This window comes from Ambystoma mexicanum, chromosome 6p (assembly GCF_040938575.1).
Source record: "Ambystoma mexicanum isolate Mex_15411 chromosome 6p, UKY_AmexF1_1, whole genome shotgun sequence".
NCBI classification, from domain to species: domain Eukaryota; kingdom Metazoa; phylum Chordata; class Amphibia; order Caudata; family Ambystomatidae; genus Ambystoma; species Ambystoma mexicanum.
Genome location: NC_090935.1, coordinates 1,253,872,120 through 1,253,885,550, shown reverse-complemented (window position 1 = coordinate 1,253,885,550; position 13,431 = coordinate 1,253,872,120). Strand labels below are relative to the sequence as shown.

At 45.5% G+C, this 13,431-nt stretch overlaps 1 protein-coding gene across 5 annotated transcripts in view; it reads left to right on the top strand.

Moving 5' to 3' along the window:
* Nucleotides 1-13,431, top strand: part of VPS13A (vacuolar protein sorting 13 homolog A) — a 2,994,934-nt gene that overhangs the window by 791,536 nt on the left and 2,189,967 nt on the right. For all 5 annotated transcript variants that reach the window (XR_011280366.1, XR_011280367.1, XM_069625905.1 and 2 more), the window contains exon 22: nucleotides 7,998-8,115. Coding sequence is in view for 3 of the 5 variants with exons in the window: in XM_069625905.1 (XP_069482006.1) it covers nucleotides 7,998-8,115 (118 nt within the window). In the remaining 2 variants the exon portion in view is untranslated. The remainder of the gene's footprint in view (nucleotides 1-7,997; nucleotides 8,116-13,431) is intronic.

Sequence of the window (13,431 nt, the reverse complement as noted above, 5' to 3'; positions counted from 1 at the left end):
TATGCTGGTGCCTGTGCTGGCAGGGCTGTGACTAAACAGAACCTGTGAAGGTGGATCATCCCCTGTATTTCAGAATGCTATGGTCTGGCTGGAAAGGATGGCCCTGGAGGTCTCTTAGCTAATTCGACTAGATGACTCGCTGCAAACTCTGCCCTACAGAGAGGAGTCCCTGTTCTGGACATTTGCTAGGTAACTGCATAGTCCTTGCTGCACACGTTCGCCAAACATTACTGCTTGGATTTCCAATCAGGGCAGGCTTTTGGTAGAGCGGTCCTCCAGAGCTTTCTGGTGTAGGTGGTGTCCTCCCAGGTCTATGTACCGCTTTGGGAATCTACCATAGATGAGGAATTTGTGGGAGAAAGGAATCCATTAGAAGAACAAATTAATTAGCTTTCGGTAATGTTCTTTATGATGGATTTTTCCACCCATGGATTCATCGCCCTACCATTCTGCGCCACCTTGGTGGATAGCTAGTGCACATTTCAGTTCTGCTGTATCCGAGCTTCAGAGTGCTAGGGAAAAAGCGTGGAACTAAGGTACTGTGGCGCAGCACGTCAATATATACTGGGCCCAACGCCATGTCTGGTGCGCGACAAATGGAGACGTTATGTGGAGCTGATGTAGAGCTGCACTGCGCCCTCTGGTGGCAGAAAGGTTTTTGAAGAGCAATTGCTTTAGGGAGATGGATGTTGTGCACTTGGAATCCGTAGGAGGAAAATCCATCAGAAAGAACATTACTGAGAGGTAAGTAACTGGTTGTTTTGGGCACTCTCCTGGTTATTGGTTTTGGGAAGTTACGCGGACTGCTGTTACAGGAACACCGTCTCAATCTGGATATTCTGGTGGAACTCCTTACTACATTTTACATTCCCTACTGTATGTTATCCACACCCAATACCCTTTGCATGGTTGTGCCCTTGTGCCGCTTGGAAGGTCCTTTGCATTACACTTGTTCTAGTCCTCATGCCATGCAGGTTGTCTTTCACTCCTGTGACTAAGTACCTTGTGCCCAACTACTTTGCTTCATCACTGTTCTTACTCCTCAGTCATGTGTGATAAGGTATATAGCACTGATTTTTTTTATTTGACTGTTTCCATGTTCACCCTCTTTTCTTTTTCCATATAGCCTGTTTAAAAAAAAAAAACTTTATGTATGTTTTCATCCAAAAACAATTAAAAGTTAAAAACTCGCGGTGGGCCAGATAACTTGCCAGATAACTTGCACCATAACATCCCCATTCCCCCCCCCAACCCCGCAACCCCTCCAGAGCCACCCGCCCCCCCCTCACCATTCACCCCCCACCACCCGCCACACACAGTCCGGCCAATGTTCTCCTATGCCTGATATTGTTCTCCTTTAAAGCTTCTCCTATGGCACCTGTTCGTCAGTGTTTAGTATGTTGGTCAACTTGGGGATAAGGGAGACGAGGAATCATCTTTGGAGTTGATCAGATATGCTACATAGGGCCCCCAGATGTCCGGAGGACGTGCGTGCGAGGGTAACGTTTTATTGAACTCAGTCTCCACGTCCTGACAGAGTACACCATTTTGCCATTTCGCAGATGAGGTGGCTGGGCCATGACCCCAGGCCATGGCCACTCTTCTGCGTGCCAGGATCAACAAAACATTTGCTAATTTCCTCGTTGCAGGTGTCTGGTGTTTAGTCATCCCAAGCAACGCTACCATGGGGATAGGTTTTAGCTCCATATCGCCAGTTTTATTTACTGGTGGAGACGTTTCATTCCCACCTACCTTTTGGTAGAACCATACTTTTGGGGGATAACTCTGGTCCAATGACCCCCCTGCCCCCAATATGTTCATACTCTTCCTAAAAAGACTAATGTTAATAAAGAGCATTTTAACATAAATTCTTCCTTGGCAGGTTCATTGATCCACATCTACTTTGTGACTACTTTTACTTAGGACCTGTTAAAAGGGTCTCCACTGCTACTGTTGCTGTTACCTTCCTGCTGCTTTTCTCTGCCCCTAAAGCATTACTTTCTAACCCGAACTCCTTGGTTGCCAACTTCTGTGACAAGTTCACCAATGTCCTCTTTGTTCTTGCAGCTGTCATCAATAATATTAAGAAAACAACCCATTAAAATTCAGACTGGTTTGATAAAGATTTGTACTCTTGAAGAGGAAGAATAGCATCCTTAAACTCTGCTGGCATAAAACTGATTTCAAGGAAGACAAGTTGTCAATCCTCTGCCATTTTATGGGTTATTATACAACCACAAGTGCATCAGTCGCGCCCCAAAAATGGTAGCTGAAGTATTTAAGATTTGTAAGTAGTTGTGCTTACCTTTTGAATGCTCATCTCAGCCCATCAGCTCCAAAGTTGTGACAAAATAACCGGTTGGGTTTCTTCTTTGACACAATCGAGCGGATTTAGTGGACCATGGTAGGCAAGTGTGAGTCCATTCCTAGGTATCCTCTTGTCAAACGTAAAGCCACCTCCTCCACTTTTATAATGGTCTCTTCCATGGAAGTCGATAAAGCAGTCAAGTAGTTGAGAACCTCTTCTGAGAAGGTGTTATTACCCTGTTCTGTTTTTACTGTCAAAGACAGAATCACCACCCTGCCACTCGTGCGAGTCTCTCTGTGCAACAGAGCTTTTCAAGCAGGCACCTTCTCAACAGGACCTGAAAAAGATCTGTACTCTCCCAGCTCAGATCAAATCACCCAGCTATCATAGCAAACTACTGCTCCTTCAGCCTATTCCTTGGCAAGCTCATTGAGAAGATGGCTATCACTCAACTCCAGGAATTCTGTAAATCAAACCATCTTCTCCATGCCCATTAATCTGGATTAAATCCAACCAGAGGCACTGAATCTGCCCTCCTCTTTGTGAGTGATTAACATTTTCAGTCCTAAATTACCAGAATTCCTCAGTGTACTGGACCTATCTTCAACTTCTGAGACTGTTAACCATGTCACACTGCTTGATGACCAGAACACCTGTTGGATCAACAACCATTTTCTTTGATGGATTGCAGTCTTTTTCTGGGATATAGGATGTCAAGACCAGATCATTACCTTCTCGTTCAGTGCCCAGAATGTACAACTGTGAGGTTTACCAACGTTCCATATTCACTCCTTGGTTTTTTAACACATAGCCTGCAATCCCTAGCCCAGTTGATCACCCTTTTTGTCCTCAGCCATTCAGACCTACACAAGTGACAAGTACATTGCCTTCAAGTTGCGCATGGTTGTCTCCCTGGTTTTCAATTCATTCAGTCTACCTCTCCTTGTTTGTCCAAAACTGAATGACTGTGAATAACCTCTGCATTGTTGCTGGAAAAACTGAAATCACCAGTACAGGCTCACCTAGCCAACTCTATTTGCCGTTCTGCTAGGCCCCACGCCCACCTCCCCTTGCTCGATTCCTGAGGCTAGGAATCTTGGTGCAATTTTTGATAGCTATTTCCTTTGATCTGCAGGTTCTCAACCTTACTTGGACATCATTTTCATTTTGACCTGTTCAAAGGAATCCTCCTTTTACTGATATTCACTCAGATTGGGAGAAACGAGGGCTCTAGTCCTCTCAAGGAACGATAATTGCAAATTACCTCCCTAAATCCCTCTTCCACCAGCTACATATCCTGCAAAACAAGGGGTTGAGACTAATCCTTGGCCTGGAGCCCAGACGCCACATCACACCAGCCTTGAAATCCTGCTTGTTCGGGCAGATGGAATCCACATTCCCAGCAGATCTATGACCGATCCTCCTAGGCAATCTGACTTAATTTTCCTACCATGTCTTTTTTTTTTTTGCAGGGGGGGACAAACCTCCATACCCTAATCCTTGCACCTGCCCCTCCCAATACCCCCAAACGCCCTCCCCTATTTTACTCTCTACCCACCCACACCACATTTTACAGTGAAATGCACTGCAACAAAGTGTTGTGAAATGGCTGCTTGGAAATTGGGTGGGTGGTACAATTCCCAGCAACTGGAATGGACAGTGCACCTGCCCCCGCATGTTCATATTGTTTCTTAAAGTGTCTTGCACCCTTTCCCATATGAGAATAGGAGTTTGAAGTGCACCAGTTCCTGAGATATCGGAATCGGGTTTGTGACGAATCCAGGGAATTGTCCTCCCTTCATGCCTTCGCTCCTCTTTTGCAGCTGTTTGCCTGCTCTTTGCCTCCTTCTTTGTCCCCTTTCTCCTGGATCATTCTTTCTGCTGCCTTCCTATTCAGATCCTGAGGTTCTGTGCTTTTCTTACCGGATCCTTCTGGCGCCCTCCAGACTCCACATGCCTTCCTACACGTTTTTTTTCCTTTGTCGTTTTCCCTGCATTCGGTCCAAGTCTTTGGGGTTACCTGTCTGGTGATATACCAGACAGCGTGTCTTCCTCAGATGGATGACCACGTTTCGCCAAATCCAAGCGCCAGTCATCCCGGGTAAATGCCGCTATTGAAAGGAGGTGAGCCCGCTATGTAAAACAAACCCTTCCTAGGGGACAGGGTAATCCGTCCCTGTCCCTTACGGGGCAAGGACTCCCCAGTGCACAAGTCTACACCATCACCCTTATTACCAATGTCTCAAGTGTTTTCAGTGTATATGGGAACTGATAATACTACATAGTGGGACCTTTAACTGTGCTTGGTTGTGCTGCTGACCCCTCCTGGATATCTGACACACAGAACCAAATGTGTCTCTCGTTACAGGGAAAGGCCTAAAAAGAGAGATACTCTTACCTGAAGAGGATGCAACACTGGAGAGCATCCCATGCCATGGCTGGGAGAGAGCCTGCCGAAGCAACGCTGCACACTGCCAGAGCCTAGCCTGCAGCGCAGAGGCCATAGAGCCTGGAGGTGGTACCATGTCCAATACATGGTGGGTTGAGAGCCTGCAGAATGCCACCGTGCCCTGGGACGGTTGCGAGTCCCAAACTTTGAGGTCTCAGGTGGAGGGGGACTGAAGCGCCGTCCGGGTATGATCGATTTGCGATACCAGACTGGAGAAGGAACAGAAATGAACAGAGGAGCAGAGAAGAGCATTTCCAACGTAATCTGGGAAGCCACCTCCCCTGACGAACTCCACATAGACCTAGGTATGCAGTTCACGCCGAGGAGAGGACGACGGCTGAGCAAGGAAGCATTCTAAAGGGAATGATGCTGACACAAAGTCGAGGAAAGTAATGAAAGGGCCCTGGAGGTGTTAACCAGAGACTTTAGACAAGCAGGCCCATACAGGGAAGCAAGATTGTAGTAACCGATGAGGGTTTAAGAAGAAACAGAACGTGAAGAGATTACCTATCAAAAGTGAAACAAAGCCATATACCCAAGAAGGGGCCACCAGACAACTGAAGAGAAACGAAACACCCATAGGGGAGGGAGTGGGAAAGGAACACCCCAAGAGTGGTTGTCCGAAATCAGAAGGAAACTGAAATTTCCAGCAGGGTTCAGAATGAAGGAGAAACATTGCGAGAGCCAAGGGCCAAAGCAGGGCCACTAGCCAAAGTCACTCCGAGAGGGTGAAAAACCAAAGCAAGGCAGACCTACAATTAGAGTCTGCTGGTCCTTGCTGGACCCCAAAAAGATATACCAGAAACAAAGGTAAAAAGAAATACTAAAAGGGGGTAAATCTGAAACTGCCTCCCTAAAAAGGGCTACTAGGACCCTGAAAGACATACAAAGAACTGGGAGGCTTGGATATGAGAAAAAGATACCTCAAGAGGAAAAAACCCATCCGAGAGCTAAGAGCACAATTTGGGCTGAGAACCAAAGACACTTGCAGAGCGTGCAAAATCAGAGCAACTGAGATCCTCAAGTAGTCGCCAGGTCCATGGTGTACCAGAAACCCCCATCACCTGCAGGAAACTGAGACGCCCTGGAGGGCTGTCAAGAAGATATCTGTTGTACTCTTGAAACCCTTACGAATACTATACTTGAGACAAACTATGTTGATTAATGCCTTGAGGGGCACAAGAATTCACCCTTTTTGGTTGGGTTTAGAAATCATGGAATATTGCTTTTGGAGCACTGAGGGGGAGAGAATGGAGGACCAGAGAAAATCAGACTCTCCTCTATAGTATGCTGGTCCATGCTGGACCGAAAATCCTGATCGTCTGCAAGAAGATGGGGTAACATGAGGGAGTGGGTGGGGGTGAAGAAAAGACATAATTTGGACTCTTAAAATCTTGCGAATTCAAATAGCCAACCTAAGGATTTTATTTTGAACCTTTGGTAATTCCATACTTTGTGGAAGGTCGCAGAAGTTTGCCCTGTTTGTTAATGTCTATAAAACCGAGATCCTTCTCATTGGAACTATTGCCCCTTCCTTCCCGCCTAATCTCTGGCCACCCTCCTTGGGCCCCCCTACCCTCACACTCTTGTGAGGAAAAAAACCTGGGCTTCATCTTAGACTTCTCTCTCTCCTTCTCAACTCACATCACGGACCTTGCCAAGAAGGCCCACTTTCAGCTCTACCTCCTCAGAGGCATTCTACCTTTCTTCACCTTCCTCCAGAAACTCAATGTCTACACAGCTCTTGTTCTCTCCAGGCTGGACTACTGCAACAGCCTCTTCCTTAATCCGTCTCTTTCCTCCCTCCGCCCTCTCCAAGTAATCTAGAATAGGACTGCAAGACTTAATATTAGCCTCAAGTCCATGGAACGCATCTCTTGAGCCCTAAAATCTCCACTGGCTGCCGCTGGCTGCTAGGATCAAATTTAAGACCCTCTACATAATCTAAACCGCTTTTTGGGACCCTGGTACCACACTAAATACAAATTTACCTCCCTAAATACCTCCCTGCTAGAATCCTTTGGTCCTCCAGCTCGAACTCTCTGCAGGTCAAATGATTCTCCAAGCAGAGAGTGAGGGGTAGATCTTTCCTTGTCAGGAGCCTCCCTCTGAAATGACCTTACTGCCCCTCTGACTTCAGCCGAATCTCCTTAAGTTCCGGAAACTCCTCAAGGCTTTCCTCTTCTCCTCTTCCTTTGCTCTTCCCCATCCCTGCTAATGTCCCCCCGCTGCGATGACTGGCTGCCTGGTCTCTTCTGAGTCCTACAGGGGCCAGACAATCCTCCAACCAATCTTCTGCAGTACCCCACTACCAGCACTTGCCTTCGGGCACCTCTCCCTGACTAGCCTACCGAGTCCGGTCCACCCCTGTTTCTCGCACTTTACCCTTACCTCTGCCTTCCTTGCGCACTTGCCCTCCATTGGGCTTCTCTAGCACTTACCCTGTCTCAACCCTGCCCCCCCCATGCACTTTATTTACTGCACTTGCACAATCTGAATATCACAAGGCCTAGTAGGACCATTTCTTGTTGTTTTATCCTCCCCCGTTGCCCCTCCCCTTTTGGCTTGTGGTGCCTGGAAACAATTTTTGCTGTATAGGTGCCATAAAAATGTAAAAATAAATAAATAATAAAATAAATATTCTGACAGTAAAGGAACTGTGTGTGACCTGTAAGAGCAGGTAAAAACCTGAGAACTCTTTAGGAACAGTTCAAGAGAAGGAGGGTCATTCCCAAACCAAGGAAGGGGGAGTAAAGAACACTTGTCTACGCTAGGTTTGTTTTTCCTTTATTAGTGGTAGGGCCTAGCATAGGTCTGGACAGAGGACTGATTTTTGATGTATGCAAGACATCCTGACGCAAACCTTTTCTTATTTTCCAGTGTATTTAACCTTCATCGTAGCAATAGGGCTGGGTGAGCCATTTTCTTTACTTCAAAAAAGTGAACCACTTTGAACCCGGTCTCGTTGTCCGTCTCCTATATCTGTCCTACCACAGGTGGTTTGAACTCATTTGTAATTGGCTTTGTCTGTAATCACTAGTCCTTTTACAACTGTAAATTGGAGCATGAACAAATTGAAATGCCCCTTCAAACCTGCTTTCTAATGTAAATTGGCAATCCAACACCTCATGTGTTAGCCATGTTTATAGTAACTAAAAGGTAAATGTGTATTAAATGAATGTTATGCTGGAATTCTTTTTTTAAAGGCCACATTTGCTTAAATTTAATTTGTTTCTTTAGGTGAAAATTGGAAGGAGGCTCGTAAATGTAAGCATTCTTCTCAACACATTTTGGACCCAATGGATCTCAAAGTGGATTTCAGCAGAGCCATGGTTGTTACTGATTCAAGAATGCCCAAGTATGTGTTTCCTTCTCTGAAAGTTGTAGCAACTAGTGCTCCAGCGCACCATCCTTAGCTTTGTTGGTTGGTGCATGGAAACATTCTTTTAGCGCATGCCACACATTTTTGTTATACATTGAGATGCTTTTAATGTCTCTGAAATTATTTGCTTTTTTTGTGCGATATATGGCTTGTCATAACAACAAAAGAACAGAGACTGGGTAAAACGTTAGTGACTCTGTATTTTTGCCCTGACACTCTACACTTGGATAATTCAGAAGTGATTATGATAATCCTTTGATTTAAAGCAACAAAGAGTTATCCCCTGTAATACAACTGATCTTACCAAAAACTCACAAATACAATGATGGAAGATGAGCGGAGAATCAGGACTTTAATTTGGGTTTACTCTTTTCGCTGCATGTTATTCACCCATTAATTTTTACAAATGTAGAAACAATTCATACAGAAAAATACAGATATATAAGGAGTGACTTTCCATAATTACACTGACATCAACGTGATCATCAGACTTAATGGAAATGCAGATGAAAAGCAAACCCATGTCAAAACCCTCTTTGAGGTTGTAGAGAATTAGGTGATATGATATGGCATTTATAACGCACCTATACACAAGTGTTTCAAGGCGCGGGAAAAACTGGATAGGTTTATGCCAATCTAAAACCAAGGTATTGCTGTTTGCTTCCATTTCATGAAAAAATAGATGGGCTAAAATGTTATCATGCTAATATTTCAATATTTAGTGTAATTCTGATGCAATCTAAATCTTTGTGAGTGAACCTACACTCTTCACCCAATGTAGCTCGACATGTCTGCATCATAGTGAGCGCTACAAAATATTATCTTATGCTCCTGCATAACTTCAGATTTGTTTTGTCCCATGGGAACTGTGCCTGTATTGCAAAGGATAGTATAGGTGCAAACATAGATCACTACAAATCACTGTTTTAAAGTGCACTCAGATTACAGTCTGAATATTACAGTCTGAATATTACAAATCCTGCAGAATCTTACCACCATTGCTGTAACAAATATTCTAAGGAAAGAACCTACACTACGGAAATTGCAGAAAGTCACAGTTAATGCTACAATATCTCGTAAGGCCTTAACATAGGTACACAGCTCTCTCCAGGCCATCTCCAACTTTTGTGCAATTGGATCGGGTGGAACCAACATACAAGAGATAAAAGATTAGAAATAAACGTCTGGTTAACATCTCTCGTTTCAAGATAGCTAGAGCCATGGGATTATATAAACAGGTTTTAGCTGCCAAACGCTGGACTGCGGTACTGTCAGATCTGAGATTCCAGGTTCACTTGATGCCCTTTAAGGAGAGACTGAAGCAATTCAGTCAGAATGATTGCCCCAAAAGAGTCACTAAGGATGTCTGGATAATCAGCATAGCCAAACGCTAGGTGTCTGGGCCTAAAGTGATAGTCTATGGCAATGGCATTTTATAGAGTTCCAAAGAAACAGTGATTGCACCAAAGAAAATCCTCAACATAAATGTTCAAATTCCACATTTCAATACACTCTTCATGACAACAACAAGGCCAAAACTCCAAAAGTGCTCCCAGAGTTCAAAGGAACGTATCTTATGTAAAGTCACTCAAGGAAGTATGCCTTCTCTCCACCTGCTGCAATCAGCAGACAGACTTCTTGTCTGGAAAATTCTCCTGTGCCACGGTTCGGCAGCTCCCTGGAAGAGAGGTGTTTAGAAGGTCTGACAGATCATTAACTTATAGGATTCTTTCCCTTTCACCCAGGGACTTGCTCTCAAGAGGTCTTGCTGGGCCTGGTGGGCTTTGATTCAGAAGTGTCTCTGCTCTTAATGTCTGGCTTCCTCCTGTCCTCTTGCCTACCAGTGCTGTCTCTCACCTCCTCACACCTGGACCAGTGTGATCCTCCGGCATCTCTCTGACCTGATCTCTATCTCTCGCCTTTTCCGTATAACACTTTCCTAGTGTTCCACATCTTCTCTTTCTCCTAAGTAAACTGCTTTGTTTCCCCTATGCCTTTTAGATGTCCTTACTTTTTTTTCCTGATGCTTACTCCAAGCTTGTACCCTTCTCACTCTTCTCCCAGCTAAGCTCCCTTCTTCTATCAGGTTCAGGAGCCACCATTCCAGTGAGTCATCAAAGGAATCTACTCCGGAGGCACCATTTCCAACACAATACTCCAACCCTGGAGAAAGGGGAAGATTTTCAGCGTAAATTGTATGACCTCTTTGCCAAGGCCCTGAGACCTACAGAAGAGAAGGCAGGGACAACCCAGTGATACCGCGACCCAATGCATACGGCCCCAGATCTGACAGACACAGATCCAACATGGCACCATGTTGCTTCCAATGGGCAAATTCATGTTGAGGATGGCCAAATTCTTTGACAAAGAGGGATCCTATGCCTTTTCAGCTAGAATTAGTGTTTCACAGCGTTACGTAATTTCCTTGAGGAATTCTGTGGCGAGGGAGAGGTTCTAGTGGAACTGGCCTCTGATTTACAGAGGGCCAGCTGCATAGATGCCTCCCCAGAGTTGAACATTCTTCCCACGCTGACTCAGGGAAAGCAACATTCTTCTTGTCTGAAAATAATGTCAAAGGTGGTTAAAACAATGGGCTTGTCACCATTCACAAGGCATAATGTTCAATTTGAAATGACCAACATCCTGGTGCAGGGCCCTCGGAGAGACCATGCTTCCCTTCAACCCAGCAGCAGTGCCCCAGTGTTGGAGTCTTGGGGTAAGCCAACCTCTGTCACCTTGGTTAACAGAGACCTGGTAGCACCCTTGAATCCTCCCTTTATTTTTCCACCCATGCCTCCCATGAGAGTTTGGTAGTGCAGGCAGCGAAGGGCAACCTCAAGACATTCTCTTTATCCTAATGGCCTCCTGGGAGGGAGAACAAGAGACTCCATGCTTGGGTGTGACAGGTGTTTGCTTTAAGCAGTGTGAGGTGATGAGCATGTCTTGCACCCTCGCCAAGTTTTCATTTGACCTTTAGACCGTGGTCTCTGAGGCAACAAAGAACCTCCCAGTGAGTGAAATGAGGGTGGGTTTTAATGCCCCACTGCAGGATGGCAGAGTGGCAGCACACGAATCTCAGTCAAATCTGACAAGGCGGACTGTGTGGCATGCACCATGGCCACTCAAACAGTCCTCAAGAGGCACTCTTGGTCTGGGATCTCAAGACTTTCTCCAGATGTCCAGGAAAAGCTCCTGGTATGGCCTTTGATGGACACAACCTCTTCGGGACAAAAGCTGATGAGTCCCTTCAAAGGTTCCATTCTTCCAAGACCACACCACACTCTTTGTGCTTAGCTGTCCAAAAGCCCTCCAATAACTGCTGCAAGAGGTAAGGGTTTTCAACCCTGTACATCCAATGCCACTGTGTTAGGGGGCAGTGTGAGGAGTCCGGAATGAAAGCCGGACATAAAGTTGTCCTGTTTTGGTTATAAACCTTTATTCAACTTAAATGGGTTCGAAAAATGCCTCTCTGACCCTATTCGAAATAGTTTCTCTACCTAAAAACCAAAATTAAGGATCTGTCTTTGTCAGGATGTCGTAAATCAAAAGCCATCCTTGTGTCCAAACAATCTATCCTGCCCCTCACTAATACAACGCAATAAAGTGATAAGGGAAATGTTTATAACCTGGTATCTGCAAAAAGTGTTCTTAGACAGAAGTAGACTACTCCAACATAAATGTTCTCCAGAAATGGAAAAGACTTTAACTACTCCAAAGGAGGATCCCTTTCCCATGGATTCCTCACTGGTATCACAAAATGTCTCTGGATCTAACAGTTCCTTTGTGTCTTTCTTCACCCACAAAAATCATGTTAGACAAACACTGTTCAGTCTTATAAGTTCCTCTTTAACAAAAAGTTCCTGCTTGTAACACAATTTCCTTCCTTGTTTAACAAACAGTGTCTGCTTGACACCGTTGTACTTTTCCTGGTGTACTTCACAGCTTGGATTCTTGATGCACTGTCAATTGCCTGGTGTACTCCCCTGCCAGGACTTCTCTTGTGTTTCACACCTGCCTGGTATATGCTGGCCAGGACCTCTTATGATTCCACTCTTAGTCCTCAGAGGGCATATACCTTTTTGGTTGGCTGGGTATATCTACTTGACAAATATTAATTTTGCTTTCCTTAAGTTCAAAATCTTTTCTCTTCTAGCAGTATATACTTTTCTGGTTGATTTGGTCATCTACTTGGCAAACATTCACTTTTACAGTGTTCAGAATCTTTTGCTATCTTGATTCAAAAACAGTCTTCTTTGAAATGCACTTTCTGTCACTTTACAATGTTCTTTTCCTCTTTGGCGTGGTTGCAACAACGCCCCATGCTCCCCACTCTGCTTTGGCAGACTCAAAGGTTTGCAGTAGCGTTTTCAGGCTTGCTCGCACTTACACAGTGTGCATCTACCTTCTGCTTCCCGTTCCGGGCTGCTATGACATGTCTTCATGCTTCCTCGTGCTCCTCTCCTGCTCCACTCCTGCACACTGGCTTCTCCGGTAAGGACAACGCTGTTTCTGGCTCACGGATGCCCAGGGAACGCCTTGCAGTTCCTGGTGTCTCCATGGCCCGCCTCGCTCGCACCACGTTTCACCTGTTTTTTGTTCCTGCACGCTGGTTTGCATGTCCAGCCTCTTTCCGCCTTAACTGAAGCAGTCACGTCTTCTCCTGAGCTGCTTCTTACTGTGTGGTTCAGATTTTTAAAGGTCCTGCGCACATGTATCTTTTCCCAACAACTAGCACACTCAATACAGTTGTAGCTCTGTGTCAACTCCTTCATCCTCCTCGTCTCAATACTAGGATTATGGGATTTGCTTTTGTTGCAAAATGTTTGGAGGGTCTTTTACATGGAAATTCAGTTCTACCTGCAGGAACATTAACATGGCAATAGGCCATCAGGGTATGGTGCAACAGGTTTTTCCTCATGTGAAAGTGGGGGCTACCGTGCCATGACATCTCCCTGGTGGCTATATCCTCCCATGTGATCCTCCGTCATATAGCCGCCCCCAGGATCAGGTAGCGGCTGCCGTCCCCTGGCTACATGGGAGGAGGCTACCGCCGGGGAATCTTCACAGAAGGCACCCTCAGACAAGCAGCAGCTACACCAAGGCCCACACCAGGGAAGAGGTCCAAGTGCTCAAGGTGGGGCATTTCCACCTCAGCATTGCCCAGCCTATGTGAAGAAGACTTTAGGATCATTCTCAAATGGCCCAGAAAACTTCCCTGTTTGGAGAGGCGTACCAGTTTTGGCGCTTGTGCCTTACAGGTTTTGCACAGGGTTGCTGTCTCCCTTTTTGCTC